The sequence below is a fragment of the Schistocerca nitens genome, chromosome 3, assembly GCF_023898315.1.
Source record: "Schistocerca nitens isolate TAMUIC-IGC-003100 chromosome 3, iqSchNite1.1, whole genome shotgun sequence".
In the NCBI taxonomy this organism is placed as follows: Eukaryota; Metazoa; Arthropoda; class Insecta; order Orthoptera; family Acrididae; genus Schistocerca; species Schistocerca nitens.
In genome coordinates this window covers 928,316,884-928,338,657 of record NC_064616.1, presented here as the reverse complement: position 1 = coordinate 928,338,657, position 21,774 = coordinate 928,316,884, and the positions used below count along the sequence as shown (strand labels likewise).

At 39.2% G+C, this 21,774-nt stretch overlaps 1 protein-coding gene across 1 annotated transcript in view; it reads left to right on the top strand.

The window, feature by feature from the left end:
* LOC126249003 (alkaline phosphatase-like) overlaps positions 1-21,774 on the top strand; it is a 247,755-nt gene that overhangs the window by 207,489 nt on the left and 18,492 nt on the right. The window contains exons 5-7 of the mRNA XM_049950587.1: positions 10,615-10,828; positions 16,308-16,441; positions 16,520-16,751. Of these exons, the coding sequence (XP_049806544.1) occupies positions 10,615-10,828; positions 16,308-16,441; positions 16,520-16,751 (580 nt within the window). The remainder of the gene's footprint in view (positions 1-10,614; positions 10,829-16,307; positions 16,442-16,519; positions 16,752-21,774) is intronic.

The following is a 21,774-nucleotide window of genomic DNA, read 5'->3' as shown; positions in this document are numbered from 1 at the left end:
TTCTGGAGCAAAGGTGAACCAAAAAAGTAAATTGTCAGCAGGTAACCATATTTACAAATAAATGTGTCCTGTAAATATAAAATGATGTGTTCCACATCATTATAATTAATCATACAAAAAATCCATAATACATGAAACTATCTCCTTTTATCTCCATTTGGCACAGGTCTTACACATTTGTGCGATATTCATGGATGGACTGGACAAATATTTTTTATGCAATCTCCTTTGTATACTGACCGCATTTTCCCAGTATGTAAGCTATTTTTCATACAACTGATCATGTGTCATCAGTTCATTTCAAATCCCCACAAATTTTTGCACACAGTCATTTGTATTAGTTGATTGTTTCTTGGGCATACCAGGTGGGGGAGGGGGCGGGGAGGCAGCTGAGTTCCCCTCTCCCCTCCCACCCTTCAAAAAGTGATCTTCATAAGCTGAACACATATCTTGTCCTGCTACAAAAAATATACATATTACTTCAGTATCAGTTTGAAGAAAGGCAAAATGTGTCATTAATGTTGATTAGGCAAGTGTTCCCAAAATGGTTTGTTATGAGTTCTCAATATTTTTCCCTATTTACCAAGAAACTAATATCAGCCCCACTCCCCTTTTTTTCCATTACCCAGATCCTGGGTACATTCATGGACTAATTCCAGTTGTGAGTCATTGATACTGCAACCATAGGATACAACATTTTTTTGGATTATGTGAAGTGCATAATTTTACATTTCAGAACACAAATAGCAAAGAAAGAAACTCAGATCCCAGTTCTTTATTTCTGCACAGTTAGTTAAGATGACACTTCTGTAACTGCCGATGCACTTTTTGTCCTTTCCTAGACAAAGAGGAGGGCTCATAATTATCGCCCTCTATGGGATGAGATATTTTTCAGTCTGCCATATTGTATTATATATCTCTACAAGATATGATGTCAGGTTGCTTCTACATGCTGCATAGGATTTGATCATAACCAGGCACAGTGTTACAAATCTCACTCAATATAAGATCTAGATCCCATGTTTTAAAGTTGAGCATTATTTGACCTAAAATCTAGCCCAACCCTCTCTACAATCACATAAGGATGATGGTATGCTGGCTGTAGGAGCAGACTGGGCTATTGTGTGGTCCATATTTCCAGTTGCTGTTCGGTGATATCTCTCCAATACAGCTATTGTAGGTGACCAACTATTTTACAAGAAGTTTTCTGATGGTTTCTCATATTTCTCTTAACCCTCCAGCAGGCGCGTCAACTTTCATGACGCCACTAGTCGCGATGTATCTCGTGGATACATGCTATGTTTTTTGTGGTTTTTTTGTTTGTTTACAGGTTCTTTTTCTTTTGTTTTTGTTTTAAATTGCAGTTACCTTTATTGTTACAGATTTTACAAATACAGAAGTGAACATCAGGCTCATTACACTTTCAAATCAACAGAAACATTTGACATTTTGTAATGGAGAAGTACATGAAATTCCTTTAAAAATTGATTTTATTATAGAAACAAATAAATTATTGAATTAATCAAAGCATGTCTCTTTTTACTGATTGCCCTCTACAGAAAGACATTGTTCACAAATTATTTTTGCGTGCTTTTGCAAACTAAGATGTGTACCGCATTTTTCACATGTATTCTAGCTGAGACAAGTCTTTTTTGTCTCCCTGTAGCATGACTGGCATCTTTTTCTTTTCTTGTTTTCTGATTCCAAGGATTGTTCAGCGTTTTCTTGCTCTTTTCCTTTATGTTTGTACTTTACTAGCATTGACTTTATATCATCAGGTAGAGTCGTAATAAGAGCTCTTCTTTTGAGATGATCTTGCAGTAGAGTCAGAGCCACAGTTTTGAGGTACTCGCGCCGATTTGAGTATTTATTCTTGTTGCCCAAGAAAATTACTCTTGAGTTGATGCCTGCAATGTTCAACAGGTGGAAAAAAATCACCATAGGCCATCTTCTTGTTGACCTAGCTACATTGTAATTCGCACAGAGTTTGTGAACTACATCAACTCCAGATTTGGTGTCATTATAGTGTAGAATAATTGCTGGTTTTTTCTCTAAACCTTCCGAAACCTCACTTGACGGTACATGCATACTCGAAAGGAGGACTACAGTTTTCCCCTTTTTCAGGACAGATGACACAAGGGTTTCATTCTTGCTGTAGCCAAATACGCTATCACATTGCTGTCTACTTTTTGGTGCTACGAAATTCGATGGCAGTTCCTTCTTGTTTTTTTTCTAATTGTGCCTACAAATGACAGTCTCCTTTTATGCAGTTCCTTTACCAACTCCAAACTAGTGAACCAGTTATCTGCTGTAATGTTTCTACCTGTCCCATATATTGGCTCGGCAAGTCTCAGAACTACTTCTTTGGCGGAGTTGTTATTCTTAAAGGGTCCTTCTGGTTGTAATCCACAATATATTTCCATGTTGTAAGTATAATAAAGCTTGGCATCACATAGGCAGAAAATTTTGATGCCATATTTAGATGGTTTGGGTCGTATGAACTGGCGAAATCCACACCGGCCTCGAAATGCTGGTAGCTGCTCATCAACTGTGACGTTCTGACCGAGGGAGTAATGTGTTTTGCAGTTATTCAAACACATGGTGAACATTTCCCTCACGGCTGCTAATTTGTCTGTCTTGCGCAGTTCTTGTCTTGTGGCTCCATCATCAAAACGAACACATCTTATTAGGAACAGGACATGGTCATTCTGAAAATATTCAGACCAAGGTCATCTGCTATCCAGAAGTCGCGAACATTCTGTCGCCCACCACGGAACACACCAGCAAGGTATAGCAAGCCAAGAAAGGCTTTTATTTCGATTGCGTCTGTGTCCTTGCAGTCACTCTCGCGAGCAAAGTTTCCTTTTAGGTCAGTTATACGCCTGTTAGTGTTAACCACAGTTAGATCTAGGATATCATTACTGATGAACAGGCTCCAGCAGTCAATTTCAGTTACCATTTTCTTTGCGTCTCCAACTACCCCAGGCAGTTTGGTTAGTATATTATGAGGCCATGTCTGTGTTGCTTTCCAAGGCACTTTCCTCCATTTAGTTCCATCCTTACCTAAAATAAAAAAATAAATACATTATACCATTATTAGATATTGTTATTATTACATCTGAAAGCATATTTATTCTCTTTTCTACTCACCAAAATAGTAATGTTCATCAGTTTCCTGCGCTTCATTATTTTCCTCTTCATCAAATTCATGATCTGTGTCTGAGTCTACAGATCGTGTTTCGAGTATATCTTCGGTTTCTGAATCAGTTTCTGCAAGATCATCTTCATCTTCAATGGATACCTCGTCGTCGAGAAGAAGGCGATGTACTTCTTCCAAATCCTTAGGATTTTCTAGATCATATCGTTTACTCATTTTGAAAGAGAGTGCACATAGCTACAACGAAACGTTCCTTCATTTAGAAGACAACAACGCAACTGCCGACTTGCATATGCTGCAAACAATGCAACAGCTGGAGTCATTAGCGGCAACAAAGCTTTACCCGAGTAGGCGCGCTGTATCTGAGAGATACAGGCAGTACACGTTCCCACACCTGACTCATTTATGACCTTGTCAGTATCAGGATAAGACTGAAATTCCTGCGAAGCAATAATAAAGGTATGACACAAGATGTTGAGGGCCAGCAAACCGTTACCACTGTTCATTATGGTAATATTAGAGAAAAAGTAGGTCATGTATCTCACAGATACATGTGCGACTGTCGGAGGGTTAACATAGTGGAAGAGTCAATTCACATCAGTTCAAATGGCTCTGAGCACTATGGGACCTAACATCTGAGGTCATCAGTCCCCTAGAACTTAGAGCTACCTAAAACTGACTAACCTAAGGACTTCACACACATGCATGCCCGAGGCAGGATTTGAACCTGCGTCCGTAGCAGTCGCGCGGTTCCAGACTGAAGCACCTAGAACCGCTCGGCCACAGTGGCTGGCTCAAATCAGTATTATTCATTACAAACTCTTCACACTTACACTCCTTTCACTATTTTGTCCTGCCTTTGCTCTTGTGAGGTGGAAAACTGTGGGGTTACCTGTATTTGTCATTCATTTGACTGTTTTCAGAGGTATGTGTCTGCCTCTGGGTTCTGAGCAGCACTCCCAACTCCACCAGGAAACAGGCTGTATATGTAGCATACCCAAAGACTGTAAAATTAATGGATCATTTGTATTACAGATCAAATTCATAAAGTGGCCCACCCATTCAGGATGCTGTCACATCAAGTTGGCTGTATGGTTTCCAGTTAGCATTCCTGAGCGGTCAGTTTGGTAGCTTTCTTGCAGACACTACTTGAACCACTAAGTGTATCCAGATTAAGAAGTTTTCACTTGAGTGCTGATTCTGTCTGGATTGGCTTTTATATCCTCAATCACTTTTCACAACAAAAAAAGTTTACTTTGGGTCATGTGAATTACTGACTGAAACTTCCATAGACTCACTTTTGTATACTTCATATGTTATTTCTCCATAGCAATCAGATTTGCCAACAGTAAGGGTTACATCTTTATTAAAGATGTAATGTAATGTATGGGTAATCTGTGAAAAAATGTGGGGAAGCAGTATACACTCATGTATTTTCTCCTGGAATTCTGCAGATGTTGCTCTGATGATCCAGCACAAATAATCTAAAACTGTTCGCTGTTTTAAAAGGACATAAACTACAGGAGAAAGAGGTCACAAAGTGAGTCTCATATGCAAAAACAAAGAAGTTGTATGTGAATAATTTAGGAGTGAAGGAGATAACTTACTGAAAGGCATATCAAAAGTCATCAGATCATCTGACACTCCTCCTGTCTGGTTAGGCTGAAGGGGACCCATCAACTGAAGTAATGGAGTACAAAGTCCACCAGTCAGACTCAGTTGGTTACTCCTCAGAAAACCTGAGCTGTCATATGTTTGCAACCTCATCAGCAAGCAAAAAGTCAGATGTAGGCAGACCTCACTGGCAAAATAGTTCCACTACAGTGGAACCTAAATGGGTTCCAACCTAAATGGGTTCCAGAAACATATTGAGGAACTGAAACTTCCTCCATGAGAAAGATCAATGTCACTAATAGGCATATTTGAAAGGTATTGACGTACATTGTGCAAAAAAGCTGTAGGATAACTACATGCATTCTACACCTACCACTAATGTCAATGTAGACAATGAGGCTCTTTCACAACTCATGGAAGAGCTCCCCCATCTGTTCCTCTTCTCCTATGCCAGGACTATGAATGTAATATGCTGTTGGTCTTTGTTACCATTGATTCACATGGTGAGCAGTAGAGATCCTCATGCCTTCACCCCAGACAAAGCATGCAGTTTAACATTGCTGCCAGGTAATTATACGCCAAAGGTCTCTCAGTACACTCAGAAGCCCTCACAGACACTCTACAGTAGAAGAGTTAGTATGATGTATGAAGTGATGAATTTCTTCCTTCCTGCCTACGAAACTGACAGTGATGGCACATCAGCAAGGTGTGCTGGCACTGTCTGTACCCGAAGCCAGAAAGAGGGGATTCATCAGCTTGGATACAGATTTGGTTGTCTCCTCTATTAGAGTGTATTTTGGTGGCTATCTAAATGGCTACCTTGTTTATCATGTAGAGCCCTGAAGATGGGGCACTGTAGCACCAGAATCGACTACCTGGTTTATCACAGAGAGCCCTTAAGACAGTGCATTGTAGCATTAAAAAGCATAGAAAATAAAGTTAGACCTGTAAATACAACTGAAAGATTCATTCACACTAAATAAAAAATTAGAAAAAATAGATGAATTTACTGAATGAACTCTACCTTAGTTTGGCGGTGACTGACTGTGGCATTGTCCATAGTGCCTAAGTTGGGCATTCTGACTTCTCCTTCACAGAATATTTATGGGCTCATAAGGTCTGTTGTAAATAATCCACTACAGTTCAAAAGGAACAATAATGTACATGTGATTCTTCAGGTTCTCCTGGCGTATTTCTTGCTCAAACAGTCCATGGGTGTACTGCCGGTCCATAGTGTCAAACGGGCACAATACTTCAACAATCAGACATGTCACCATCGTCATGTGTGCTGACGATCTGAGCTCCTGATGGCGGGCGGCCATATTAAATCCCCTCCCCTCATGAAGCGTTCTCTCCGCAGTCCACACCTGCGTGTCAGCGGCTTCGGCGTCTGTGGTGGTGTCGGTGTAATTGCCTTGTACGACCTAGTCGCTCATTCGTTTCCTTTGCTGAGAAGATAGCTGCCACCACCCTGCGCAGAGGAATGGGGTGCTAAAAACACTGGTGCACAGGGTACACACCATCTCTGATGCAGAGAGTCTGCCCCAAGAGCTGGAACACATCAAAACTGTATTCCGGAAAAACGGGTACTCGAAATGGCAGATCTGCCCCACCTCTACAGTACAGCGTGTGGAGACAGAAGAAGCCACAGAGAAACAGGTAACCAATGTGTATATACCATATACTGGCGCACTATCAGGGAAAATAGGGCGAATATTGAGGAAACACCGAGTAGGAACTGGCTTTTGCCCACCAAATAAAACACGAGCATTATTGGGAAGTGTCAAATACAATCTCAGTTTGCAGAAGGTCGGCATATACCAGATTCAGTGTCAATGTGGGAAGACATATTGGACAGACAGAGCGCACCACTGAAGATCAGTGCCGAGAACATCAGAGGCACACTTGACTTGGGTACCCCAACAAGTTGGCGGTCACAGAGCACTGTTTGTCCGAAAATAACGAAATGGACTCCCAACATACCAGGGTCTTGGCACAGACATCTAAATACTGGGACAGCATCGTAAGAGAGGCTATCGAAATTCATAACAGGGATAGACTCCTCAACCGTGATTGTGGCTACAACCTCAGCAGGGCATGGGAACCATCACTGAGACTAATTAAAAAGACACTCAGCAAAGGAAACGAACAGGCAACTAGGGTGGACGAGGCAATTACACCGATGCCACCACAGATGCCAATGCCAGCATCTCAGCGACCGCTGACACATGGGCGTGTATCACGGAGAGAACGCCTCGTGAGGGGAGGGGATGTAATACGGCCTCCCACCCTCAGGAACTCAGTTCATCAGCGCACCTGACGATGGCAACATGCCTGAACACCAAAATATTGTGCCCATTGGACACTATGGAGCAGCAGTACACCCATGGACTGTTCGAGCAAGAAATATGCCTGGACAAACTGAAGAACCACATCATATTCCTCTACGGGGAGGAGATGTATCGCAGCATGAAGAAATTCAACAAGATGCGCCACCAAAGGAGCCGATTGCTGAGTGCTCTTGCTTTTCTGAAGAGATGTGGTGCCAATCAGGTTGTGCCAAACTTTGCTAAGGTCATGCATCAGATCGATTCTGCAGCAGCTAAGAGAATTATGAAGCGTGCTAACCTCGCCTTGGTTCATGAGAGGGTACACTTTACCAGACGCAGCCTTGAGTAAAACTCCCAGGAACTATTTAAACTACATTTACAACTAGCCAATCATTTTAATTCCAGGACCTGGGACTGTATTGATGGTGCTACCTGGGTGACCACTGATTCTGCACATAAGAAGACCTCGGGACATCAGATATCTAAATTCTCTCGTCTCTCTGACAAACCATTGCTGGAGCCCCACGCAAGACAGTCATCAATCTCTCGGACATTGAGCTGACTTTGGGGGGGGGGGGGGGGGCAGTTTCTGTGCTGGAGAAGGGAATTAATTTTGCTCCCACACCTAGGTTCACACCATTAGCAGATATTGTCAGTACAGTTGAACAGGTTGCTGCGCGACTACCACATGAAGCAGCTGAAGTAGTACGCCGGGAGACCTGCCGTGCTCTGACGAGAACTAAACCAATCAAGTCGAATATTACCAGCAGAGAGAGGGCAGCCATTCGAGACCTGAGACAGAGCCCTGAGATTGTGGTCTTACCGGCTGACAAAGGCAATGTTACGGTTGTTCTTTCCCATAAGGACTACATTGAGAAGATGCAGAGCCTGCTAAATGACGAATCTTTCAGGAATATCAACGTTGATCCCACAAAGAAGGTGGAGAACAAGACTAGAGCTCTTCTCAAGGACGCAGATTTAGCAGAGGGTGTCGCCAAGAAATTGACACCTCAAGGACCTGTACCGCCAAGACTTTATGGACTACCTAAAGTCCACAAAGAAGGGGTACCATTACGCCCAATTGTCAGCAACATTAGGGTACCTACATATTTGCTGGCCAAATACCTGGCAGAATTACTAAGCCCTTATGTGGGTAAATACCCTCATCACGTTCGTAATTCTGTGGATTTCGTGAAACGTCTCTACAACTTCAACATGAAAGACTGAGATACCCTGGTGAGTTTTGACGTTGTTTCATTATTCACTAGGGTGCCTCTTCGAGAGCCAGTTGAGCCCATTTCACAGAAATTTGATGAGAAGACGACCAACTTTTCAAGTATGTTCTGACCCCCATGTAGTTTTTCTTTAATGGAGAATACTATGAACAAACAGAAAGAGTCGCAAGGGGTAGCCCAGTCTCACCTGTGGTTGTGAATTTCTATATGGAGTGCTTCGAGGAGGAAGCTTTGCGTCATCCAAATGGAAATGTACTTGTTTTCTATGTTATGTGGATGACACGTTCGTGATCTGGCCCCATCAAAGGGACAAGCTCCTGGACGTCCTTACATACCTGAACTCCATACATCCCAGCATCAAATTCACTATGGAGACTGAGGCAGAAGGAAGATTGCCATTCCTGGACGTCATGGTCAAAAGAAGGGCGGATGGCACCCTGGGCCACGGGGTATGCAGGAAGAAAACGCACAGTGACCTGTATTTGCATGTGAATAGCTGCCACCACCCCGTGCAGAGGAATGGGGTGCTAAAAATACTGGAGCACAGGTCGCGCACCATCTCTGACACAGAGAGTCTGCCCCAAGAGCTGGAACACATCAAAACTGTATTCCGGAAAAATGGGTACTCGGAATGGCAGATCAGACACTCTCTCCACCCCACCTCTACAGTACAGCATGTGGAGACAGAAGAAGCCATGGAGAAAGAGATAGCCAATGCCTATATACCGTATACTGGCGCACTATCAGGGAAAATAGGATGAATATTGAGGAAACACTAAGTAGGAACTGTCTTTTGCCCACCAAATAAAACACGAGCATTATTGGGAAGTGTCAAATACAATCTCGGTTTCCAGAAGGTCAGCATATACCAGATTCAGTGTCAATGTGGGAAGACTTATATTGGACAGATAGTGTGCACCATTGAAGATCATTGCCAAGAACATCAGAGGCACACCCGACTTGGGTACCCATACAAGTTGGCGGTCACAGAGCACTGTTTGTCCGAAAATCATGAAATGGACTCTCAATGTACCAGGGTTTTGGCACAGACGTCTAAATACTGGGACAGCGTCGTAAGAGAGGCTATCGAAATTCATAACAGGGATACACTCACCAACCATGATTACGGCTACAACCTCAGCAGGGCCTGGGAACCATCACTGAGTCTAATTAAAAAGATGCTCAGCAAAGGAAATGAACGGGCGACTAGGGTGGACGAGGCAATTACACCGACGACACTACAGATGCCGACGCCAGCATCTTAGTGACCACTGACATGCAGGCATGGACCGCGGAGAGAACATGTTGCAAGGGGAAGGGATTTGATACAGCCGCCCACCCTCAGGAGCTCAGTTTGTCAGCACACCTGATGATGGCAACATGTCTGATCACCGAAATAATGTGCCCATTGGACACTATGGACCGGCAGTACACCCATGGACTGTTTGAGCAACAATGTACATAATTACAGTACTAGAAGAAAAAATGACATTCATTACTCCACATTTAAGTTGTCTTTAGCACAATAAGGGGTTCAGAATGCTGTAACAAAAATTTTTGATTGCTTACCCAGCAATATCAAATGTCTGACAGACAGCAAAGTTAAAACAAATAGAAAGTTTTTCCTTGACAACTCCTTCTAGTCCGTAAAAAAATTTCTAGTTCTGTCATGTGTAAAACTCACATCTCAATATCTTTTTTTCTTTTTGTAATTAAAAATGAAAAATACTTAGAAATGTTCAGAATGTAACTGTATGTACAAATTAATTTGCTATGTGAATGTAAAATGACTCATTTCACATCATTACGATCTATCGTTCAAAATGATCTATGGAACTTGCAACAATAACTAACTAACTACATTTTTTGACACTGAAAAATTTGGGCTATGAAACAATAATATTGGATTTGTGAAAAGTTTGCTTTCTAAAATTTGCATGATTATTTTTAGTAGTAATTATAAAAGTTAGAAGTTCTTTACATAGTATAGAAATAGGACTTTCAAAATGAAGTGGGTAAATCCTACAATAATCAACTACTTGTGGGGTCAGACTTTTAAGTACTCATGTTTTTATGAATTTTTGTATATAGCACTAGTTCTCTTAAACTCACAAACTCATAAGATATCACCATATGCCACTCTTACTCTGAACATGTTTCAGATTATATCTGTGTCTTAAACTGCTTGTAGAACATTTCTTGTAGATACATTGTGACAGGCTATTTGTCCTCAGAATTCATGTGTATTTATCTTAAAAATTGACATTTTCTGCTGCAGGTAATAATGGGTGGTGGATATCAAACTCTAGTGTCAAATGCTTCAACACTCCCAGGAGATCCTATAGACACATGGGCATGCTATCGACAAGATGGACGTAATCTCATAGAAGACTGGAAATTGGACAAAATCTCTAGAAATGCTACCTATAGTGTGCTTCGGAATGTAACTGATTTGAGAAATCTTGATATTTCTGAGACAGATTATGTGTTAGGTATCATCAGTTTAAGTACTCTGTTTCAAATGTTGCAGCTACTGTTTATGTTGTGAGATATAATAATTTTATTAGAGGAATTATTTTAAATGTTTGCAGAATTCTGTTCAATAAGACCACAGAGACCAGCCCTCATCTGCTAATCAGTTTATGGGCCATCTAGGTAAAACCTTCCTAGTGTCCCAAAACCCCTTTCCCTTTGTGCGATTCAAATTCATAACAATATCTTCCTGATCTGGACCCAAGGTCAAGACACCCTATCCTAGTCACCAAACAAATTTCCTACATCATATCCTCACACACCTGTTTTCTGCCCATCAACTCTCAAGAACCAGTTGCAACAGAAAAAACCTCCTCATCACACAATATCATGTTATCATCTCAGACTGTAGCAATTGGACAGTGTCATTTACCAGCGCTTCAAGTATCTATCATCATGCTTGGAAATGAGGGACATCCTACCAGTGCTCCTCCTCACTTCTCATAAAGTGTTATTCCACAACCCAACCAACCTACACAACATCCTTGTCCATCACTATGCCACTCCCACTCCCTCCCCCCTGCCACAGGGATCATAGCCCCATGGAAGATCCAGGTGCATGACCTGCGAAATTCACCCACTCAGCAAATCCTACTCGTCCTGTCACAGGGTTATCATATCCAGTTTTTGTCCCCCATCTATGTCGAGTCTAAACTAACAATTATGCTCTAATTACATTAATGCTCGCGACACACTAAACTCTGACTTACTTTTCTTTATTCCACATGTAGAAATGAATCAACATGATAAATGATGTAATCTTCACTGCATATTATGATTGAGGGGTTTAAGATAAATTTTGTGTTATGTGTGATTACATTACCAATATATCACTATGATACACACCTATACTACCTTCCCTCAGTCATTCTCTACGAAGTAGTGAAACACAATTTTTAAGAGATGAATGTTTATGGCTCTACCATTAATCAGTTTGTCAAATAAGTAACATTTAAACAACAAAACTTTTTCAAATGGGCATTTCATATTACATTGCTAATTGCATGAAATGACTTCTTTAGTGAATGCTATTATCTGCATGGGAGAACAGTGACATTACCATTATTGGCCGGAGAAGTGTCGTCATTGAAGCTAGTTCATGGTATAAAATGTATCACCACAGCACTTTAAAGAGATTGTTCTTGGAGGAGACATATCAGTAAAACTAACTCACTCACTCAGTTACAGCAAACAGTGAATTAGAATGTAATTGTGTGACAAGAATTATGCACTATTATAGCTGATCTCATTCAACACATTTTGACCTCAGGGAATTTCTTATCGACTAGACACAGTTACAGAAAAGTTACCACCAGACTTGGAGGAAATCCAATACAATTAAAACCTCTTCATAAGAAAAGTTAGTTGTGAAACTAAGTTGTATTGTAACAATGCTTCACTGCAGTATTGAACACATTTTGAAACATTTTTTTTTAAAAATATATTTGTTAATATTTCATATTAAGGCAGCTGTAAGTTTTGGAAACATTGCTCTTGCAATTTGCCTGTTATTGTTATGTAATCTAGATAATTAACACAATAAGGAATCCATGCTTTCAGTTGTTCCAGGTATCTTTAAAATATTACCTATGTGCTGGTTACTCCTAACAGTAGTCATTCCTAATGATGTAATCTGAAGTGTGTATTTGTTACAATTATCTGCTATGATTCCAAGTCATAATAGCAACTGTAAATATGCACTAGTAGACACAAATTTGAAAAATATCTTCCACTTATTAATTTTAACACAAACTATTAGGATCTTGGTATTTTATATGTTTCTGTTACTGACTAAAAACTTATAGTTACCTTATAGTCTGCACAGAGCCTTAACTATTCATTGGCTTCCTTCACTATCACCAATGCTGTAGCCCAGCTACTGGAAGTGAGCATTTTCAAAACTCCCTGGTCAACTTAATTATGTAAATCTTGTTTAATTGCATCCTTAAATGTAAACAGTATCTGTGTTGCTCTTTGGACTTTAGGTACTGGTGTTGACTGTAACTTAATGTGGCTTCAAAATCATTAGCATATCATAGGCCTAGAGTGAAACTGAGGAAAATTCACCATACAGGCAGTCTAATATTTCAAAAGGTATATCTTCAGATTATTTCTCTACCATTCCACTCAGAAAAAAATGATGCTTGTATTTTTCCACACAAGCTCTGATTTCTTTTATTTTATTTTGATGCTCATTTATTCTTATGTAGATTTGCATCAAAAAAATAGTTTTGCTTTTGCAGAAGGAAGTTGGTGACTGATATTTTGTGAAAGGTGCCTTTTTTTTAATGATTGACATCTCAGCTCACATATTGGACCCTATACACTCTCTTCACTATTTTGTGATAATACAAAACAAGCTGTTCTTTGAACCTTTTTGATGTCCTTTGTCATTTCTATCTGGTAAAGATCCCATGCCGCACAGTGATGCTGCGGAAGAGGATGGACAAACCTAATGGAGGCAACCTCTTTAGTAGATCTGTTACATCTCCTAAGTGTTCTGTCAATAAAATGCAGTCTTTAGTCCATCTTCCCCACAACATTTTCTATGTGATAGTTCCAGTTTAAGTTGTTCCATTGTAATCCCTAGGTATTTAGTTGAACTGACATCCTTTCGATTTGTGTGATTTATCATGCAACCAAAATTTAATAGATACCTGTTAGTACTCATGTGGATGACACCACAGTATTCGTTATTTAGAGTCAATTCCCATTTTTCGCTCCATACTGATATCTTATCTCATTGTATAAAGTATTTTGCAGTTGGTTTTCATCTAATGACTTCATTAGACAGTAAATGAGAGCTTCATCTACAAGCAATCTAAGAAGGCTGCTCAGAATGACTCCTAAATTGTTTATGTATATTGAGAACAGAAAAGTGCCTATAGCACATCCTTGGAGAATGCCAGATATTGCTTCTGTCTTATTCAATGTGTATCCATCAATTACTACAAACTGTGACCTTTCTGACAGGAAATAACGAATGCAATTTTGCTGCATTGAAGGCACGCATTGTGCAACACATTCTGAACATGACCCTGGAAACACTTTGATCAGCTGTGGAACATGCTGTTTCTCGAATTCAACTTGTTGCAGAACACAGCGGACAGCATACTGAACATGTTTTGTGCCAGTCACACGGAAATTAATAATCAGATTTCATTTTGATTGATGCTTTTTATGCAGTTTTTGGCCTCAGGACAATTAAAAACTGATGTGATTGATGCTTTTTATGCAGTTTTTGGCCTATTTTTCTTTTCTGTTTTTGAGATAAGATGTGAACTAACTTAAAGATTTTTCATGGAAGCCATAAGAAGCTAATTTGAGGAGCAGCTGCTTATGGTTTACCATATCAAATGCCTTACTGAGGTCACAGAAGTTACCAGATATGCTCTCCTTGTTATCAAGGCTTTGCTTATTTTAGTAATTAGTGCATTAATAGCATGTACAGTGCTTTGGCCCTTCCTAAATCCATACTGACTGTGATGAGTAGTGTTATGTTTTTTATTATATTTTTCTAGTTGGTTACACACTATTCACTCAAATATTTTACAAATAATTGGTAGTATTGATACTGGCCAAAAATTTCCTATCTGCTCTTGTCTGCCCTTTTTGTAGATAGGTCAAACTTCCGCATACTTCAGCCTGTCTGGAAAGCAGCCCTCATCAAATGATTTATTTATAATGAGACAGAGTTGGGATGCAATATTATCGCATCCTGCCTTTATTATTTTTATTGGAACTTCATCCCGGCACACAGATTTGAGATTTTTTAGGGAGTTTATAATGTTAGCCACTTCACAGCACAATACATGAGCAAATTTGAATTCTCCTGATCTGTGCCACATTATATTGGGACTTATGTGTGGAGGAGGGAGATCTTCAATTTTGTTATAATTTACAAAATACCTGTTGAATTCTTTGCATATATGTCTGGAGTTTGTTATCATTTCCCTATCTATTTCTAATTTATGATTAAAACTTTTTGTTTATTCAATACCTATTTCAGTCTTGACAATCTGCCATACAGCTTTTGATTTATTTGTCACATCTGATATGTATTTACTGTTAGCAGTTTGTTTTTCCTGTTTAACTACTCTGCCAAATATTCTCTTGTATTTGTTTGCATAGCTGACAAACTCTGCATCACAGTTGTTCTCTGTTTCCACGTGCAGTTTTCTCTTTCTAATACTAGAGATCCTGATGCCTTCAGTTATCCATGAGTTTTTTTACAGTTTTTGTCACATGCTGTTATGAAGGGGAAACATTCATAGAAAACACTCATGAATTCTAATACAAAAGCATTGTAGTTTGTGTTTACTGAGTACCACTTGCTGAATGACCAGGAAATTTTATTTAGTCTCGAGACAAATGTATTCACATTTTGTTGGCGTAGTTCCTGACTCGTTTCACTGTTACAGTTTCATCTAAATTTGCGAGTGAGATAAAAAAGTGCTGAAAGGCCAGATATACCTAATTCTAAGATGAACCTTTCTGTAGCATCATAGTTTATATTGCTCACTACATAATCTATACATGTTTCAGAAGATGTTGTTATTCTAGTGTACTCACTAAAATTTAATGTTAAGCCATTTGTAGATAACATGTCCTTCAGTGAAACAGCAAACGTGTCATCAGCTCTTACATTTATGTTGAAGTCAGCACAAATTATGACCTTTTTACATAATTTTTCTATCTGCAGCCTACACAGCAAGGTTTCAAATTTGTCTAGAAATTTGGCTAAATAGTCAAGGATATAATATATGGGAATAATTAATGCACCATATTCCAAAAGTTAAATGCAGCAGCTTTCAAATCATAGCTTCTTGTTCAAGCATTGAAAAGTCTGCCTGACTTCAATGCTTAGTGATTGTTCTACTAGCATGCCTGTTCCTCCAAAACTGTTTTTCTACGAAAACTCACTGCTAAATTGTAACATGAAAGTGAGTTTTATCAAATTTATGTTTTCACTTTTAAGCCAGTGCTCATTTAAGCCTATAACTTTGCAGAACTTGTGTTCTCCAGAACAACTTCCAGTTCACACAATTTTTTCATCATTCCTACTGGTAGACTGCCTCTATTAACATGCATTATGAAATTATTACAAACTGAATCAAACAGAGAATCATTTAATTGGGCATCGAATATGGCACCTGCATGGGTCTTTAATTCTAACTTGCATTCCATTATTTTGTTTCTCATGGACCAAATTCCATGGGAATTGGTCCAATCTGTTAGATTCCCTGTGAAGGACCACCCAGCACAATAACAGACTTATTTCTACTTTTGTTGATGAGAGAGATCTCTTCAAGAGCATTGCTTATGTTAGACACTTGCAACCTTTTACTGTATTTGTTGAGATGCATTCCATGGTGTCAAACAGTTTCTTTGATAGTTACTAATGTCTATCACCTTATTTATAATCTGGATGCATTTCAGGTATATTTGCCAATGGACACATGAATTATGATGATCTGCGTGTTAGTGCAGGTTCTAGTATGCCATCTCTTCATGAAATGACTACTACAGCAATTAGAGTTCTTCAGAAGAATCAAAAAGGATATGTGCTGGTGGTGAGTTATTTTCTATAGTTATATACTAAAAAATGGAATATTGTAAATTATTTTCTTTTCTGCTATTCTTGGTTGTAGGTGGAAGGTGGTCTAATTGATGTGGCTCACCATAGGGGTTATGCTCGAAGGGCACTGCAGGAGACATTGGCACTAGACACTGCAGTAGAAGAGACCTTAAATACAATTAAGTATGATCCATTGAAGCTGAAAACAAATGAAGCATTGTCTGATACACTGGTTATTGTTACTAGTGATCACACCCACTCTTTATCCATAAATGGTTATCCTGCACGTGGTAGTAATATATTGGGTAAGTACATGAACATCGGTTCTTTCTTGTTGGTTTCAGGTGCTTAATAGAATGCTTATTAGTGCCCTTACATATATGTCTATATTTTCACTTTGTATTATCAGATTTAGATAGGCAGCAGACACAAACAGTACTTAAAAACCAATACCATATTTACTTCATTGTCACATAAGATAATGAGCAAATCAGCACTTAAACTGGTTACTGTCCTCTCATCTTGATTCCGGTATAACACACGTACTATGAAAACATGGTACTGTAATTTGGATACCACTCACTGCTGGTTTCTTTTGCTGAAGAACAATTCTGTGTGTTGTAAGACAGTACTCAATCTGGAGTGAGTTCAGAATAGTTGGCAACAATATACCCATGAAATCACAGTGACTTTTGCTGTTGAAAACAGTTTAATGAGTAAGAGATCAGAAGCTATTTTTACACATTTCTTGCTCATATAAATATTATTTACTGTAGTCACATTATCATACATGTTAGTGTTGGATTAAATAAGGCAAAAATGGTGTGAAAAGTGCATTTCCATTCTTCTATCAGCAGCTTTATGTGTATGCATATGAGAAACATTCACAAAGCCTCTTGTATATCTACTGTTTTTGTTTAACTTAATCTTCAATAAAAGTTTTATAAAACTAATTAGCTGCATGTGACTAGTGTAGATGTTGCCATATCTCTGTAAATGGGGAGTTTTTTGTGAAAAAGTATACATTATGGTTTCATTGGACCAAATACAGCATGCAGCAGTGAAGAGACTGGAGTACTCAGGGAGGCTATTCTTTCAACTTTTAGGTTATGCCAGTAAACTCAGAAAATCACAGAACAAGAAGAAAATATTTGTGTGCTTCAAGTAAAATTTAACATGTGAAATTTGAATTATAACAGTCAGGGGCAAGAAGCAAAGGAGGGGGGAAAAGGGTACTGGAGAAAGCTGGAAATCAAAGGGTAGGCAGGCAAAACTTTTGTTAGTGAATTTAAAATTTAATAAACACAAGATTGCAACTGCTAACATAATTAGAGAAAGTAATCATAAATGCATCATAAAAATATGGTGTGAGGAACAACAGCTGGTCGAACTTTTGTAGAAATTCAAACTTTATTTAAGCTTCTGGTTTCAATGCCTCAGTAACATTGCCTTCAGGCCCCAATACATTGAGTGGCCAGGGTATTCCTGTCATATGTGCACAAAGTACAAGACCCACTGTAGTACCTGGATTCTGTAGAAGTCTTTCTAACTGTGTGCCCTCCACACATTCAACAGCACCAATTGTCATTTTGTGTTCTGTTGAATTCCTTTCCCTTCTTGCTGTCAATTGTTGTCTAATTTTCCTTCTGAATTTTCTATATCTGTTTCCTTCAATTTATCCAGTCCTCATCTATTTAATTTTCACACTTTTGTAATTTATTCACTTTTAATGACCAGTTCATAACCAATAAATTAGCATATGGTCAGAAACCATGTCTGCCCCTGAACTGTCTTACAGTTTAAAATCTAGTTCCAAAATCTCATTCTTACCATTATATAGTCAGTCTGAAACCTCCCAGGGTATTCAGATGTCTTGAATGTATACACCATTCTCACATAATTCTGTAACCAAATGATAGCTATGATTAAACTATAGCTGTGCAAAAGTCTTCCAGGCTACCTGTTTCATTCAATTCCCCCATTACATGTTCTTCAGTTATTTTCCCTTCTGTTCCTTTCACTACTGTCGAATTCCACTACCTACACTATTAAATTTTGTCTCCATGAATTCTCTGAATAAAACTTTCTGTCAATCTCTTCAACATCTGCAGAGCTAATTGGCATATAAACTCCCACTACAGTGGTGTATGTTACCTCCATGTCTACCTTGGCTATGATGAAGTGTTCACCATGCTGTTCATAATACCTTACCCTCATTTCTTAATCATTATTAGTCCTACTTCTGCATTACCCCTACTTGATTTTGTGTTTATAACCCTGTATTCACCTGACCAGAAGTCATATTCTTCCTGCCACCACACTTCACAAATTCCCACTATAACTTCAACATATCCATTTCCATTTTTAAATTTTCTAACACACCTACCTGATTAACATCTCACTCTTCAACTGGTAGAATGCCAGTTTCCTGATGATGACAACCTCTGAGTAGTCCCCACCCAAATATCTGAATGGTGGGCTATTTTACTTCCAGAACTAGGAATATGCCATCATCGTTTGACAATACACTAGAGCTTCTTGCCCTTGGGGAAAATATTGGTTGTAGTTTCTCCTGCTTTCAGTCATTCTCGGTACCACCACAGCAAGGCCATGATGGCTAATGTACAAGACCAAATTAGTCAACCACCCAGATGTTGCCCCTGCAACTATCGAAAAGGCTGTTATACCACTTCAGGAACCATAGGTTTATAGGTTTTCCAGCCTCTCCACAGAAACTTCTCCATTGTGGCTGTACCTATTGTAAAGCTATCTGTACTGTTGAGGTGTGAAAGCCCTCTGACCACAGTAAGGTCCATGGTTAATGGGGAAAGCCGTAGGTTAATTCCGCTGTAAAGCTAGTGAAAATGAATCCAGGCAGGCACTGTGGGACAGCTGTGTGATCTCATATTATTGCTATTCCAGTGGATTCTGCAGGAATATGATGATATATTTCTTATGGCTTAAACTTGAGTAGGAAGAGTGAAGTCAAGTTAGGAGATCTGTTAGTGAAAAAATAAGGTGTTCACCACCACACAAAAGGAAATTCATGTAGCTCTTGAGCAATAGAAGACAATTATTTTGTATTAAATTTAGAATTCAACATATCCATTTCCATTTTTAAATTTTCTAACACACCTACCTGATTAACATCTCACTCTTCAACTGGTAGAATGCCAGTTTCCTGATGATGACAACCTCTGAGTAGTCCCCACCCAAATATCTGAATGGTGGGCTATTTTACTTCCAGAACTAGGAATATGCCATCATCGTTTGACAATACACTAGAGCTTCTTGCCCTTGGGGAAAATATTGGTTGTAGTTTCTCCTGCTTTCAGTCATTCTCGGTACCACCACAGCAAGGCCATGATGGCTAATGTACAAGACCAAATTAGTCAACCACCCAGATGTTGCCCCTGCAACTATCGAAAAGGCTGTTATACCACTTCAGGAACCATAGGTTTATAGGTTTTCCAGCCTCTCCACAGAAACTTCTCCATTGTGGCTGTACCTATTGTAAAGCTATCTGTACTGTTGAGGTGTGAAAGCCCTCTGACCACAGTAAGGTCCATGGTTAATGGGGAAAGCCGTAGGTTAATTCCGCTGTAAAGCTAGTGAAAATGAATCCAGGCAGGCACTGTGGGACAGCTGTGTGATCTCATATTATTGCTATTCCAGTGGATTCTGCAGGAATATGATGATATATTTCTTATGGCTTAAACTTGAGTAGGAAGAGTGAAGTCAAGTTAGGAGATCTGTTAGTGAAAAAATAAGGTGTTCACCACCACACAAAAGGAAATTCATGTAGCTCTTGAGCAATAGAAGACAATTATTTTGTATTAAATTTAGAATTCAGGCAGAATTAAAGAAAATCAAACTGACAGAGACTCTCACTTCATCACATAAGAATAAGCTAGGCTGCAGCTTTGTAGACTTATGCCATGGGGTTGAAAAGGCAGCGACCCTCTAAATGAGACAGGGATGCTCTACACACCAGAGACTGCTACCCATGTAGCTGACTGTGTGAGATGCAAACAAGATAAATTCTTTCTATATTATTATTATTTATTATTATTAGCCAATTCTCCATCCAGTCCAAGAAATGATAGCTGTAGGAGACCCTGCCATATTAGTGTAAGATCCAAAGAAGTGCTCCACATAGATGAGACTATTAAAATAATAGTGATCAGCTGCTGAAATATTTGGAACAAGGTGCAAGAATTTAAAGCATTCCAAAAAAGCACTAGAGCTCATGTTATACTTATACATAATCTGGTATAGCCCAAAACTGACAGCAGTGAGATTTTTGGGGTGAATCTGGCTGTAGACATTAGACAATAAACTGAAATCCATTGAGATGGAAACTGAATTTACATGCAAGATCATTTGGACTAGAGCTAGTATCAAGGGTGGACATCAACTTATAATTTGGTCCTTCTGTCAATCACCAGACTCACCCTAAACAGACTGATAACTGAAAACTTTAGAAAAAACCTCAGTTGTTAGTACATGTTTCCCTATCATGCTGTCATCATTAGATGACACTTTAATCATTCACAGATCGAGTGGAGAAATTCCAGTTTCTAAGTGGGGGATGTAATGAGACATCTTGCAAAACAATACTAAATGTATTCCCTGAAAATTATTTAGAACAGATAGTTTGGAAACCCACTCATGATAGAAATATATTTTATAACTCTCTAGCACGAAATCCTCAATCCTGTCATAAATTTTCACAACTTTTCAAAGGTAAATTAAAATGCCACTTTGTTAAAATATGTACATACAATGTTAAAGAATATCTTGAAGATAAAAGCTAAAGTAGAGTGCTTATATGTAACCATACAAATATATGCAGTCTTTTCAGATAGCATACATTTATTTTCATGTATGCTATATACACTGATTAGCCAGAACACTAAAAACTATGACTATCTACCTAGTAGCTGGTATGTTCTCCTTTAGCATGGATAACAGTGATGACACACCATGGCATGGAAGCAGTGAGGCCTTGGTAGGTCGCTGGAGGGGACTGGCAACACATCTGCACACAAACATCACCTAATTCCCATGAGTTCTGGGGAAGGGGCAATGACTTCTGAGGCCTAATTCAGTCACATCCCAGATGTGTTCCATCAGGTTCCGATCTGGTGAGTTGGGGGGGCTAGACATCAACTGGAACTCGCCACTGTGTTCCTCAAACCACTCTATCACATGCCTGGCCTTGTGACATGGCGCATTATCTTGTTAAAAAATGTCACTGCCAATGGGAAACGTGATAGTCACGAAGCAGTTTATGTGCGCTGCAACCAGTGTATGATACTCTTTGGC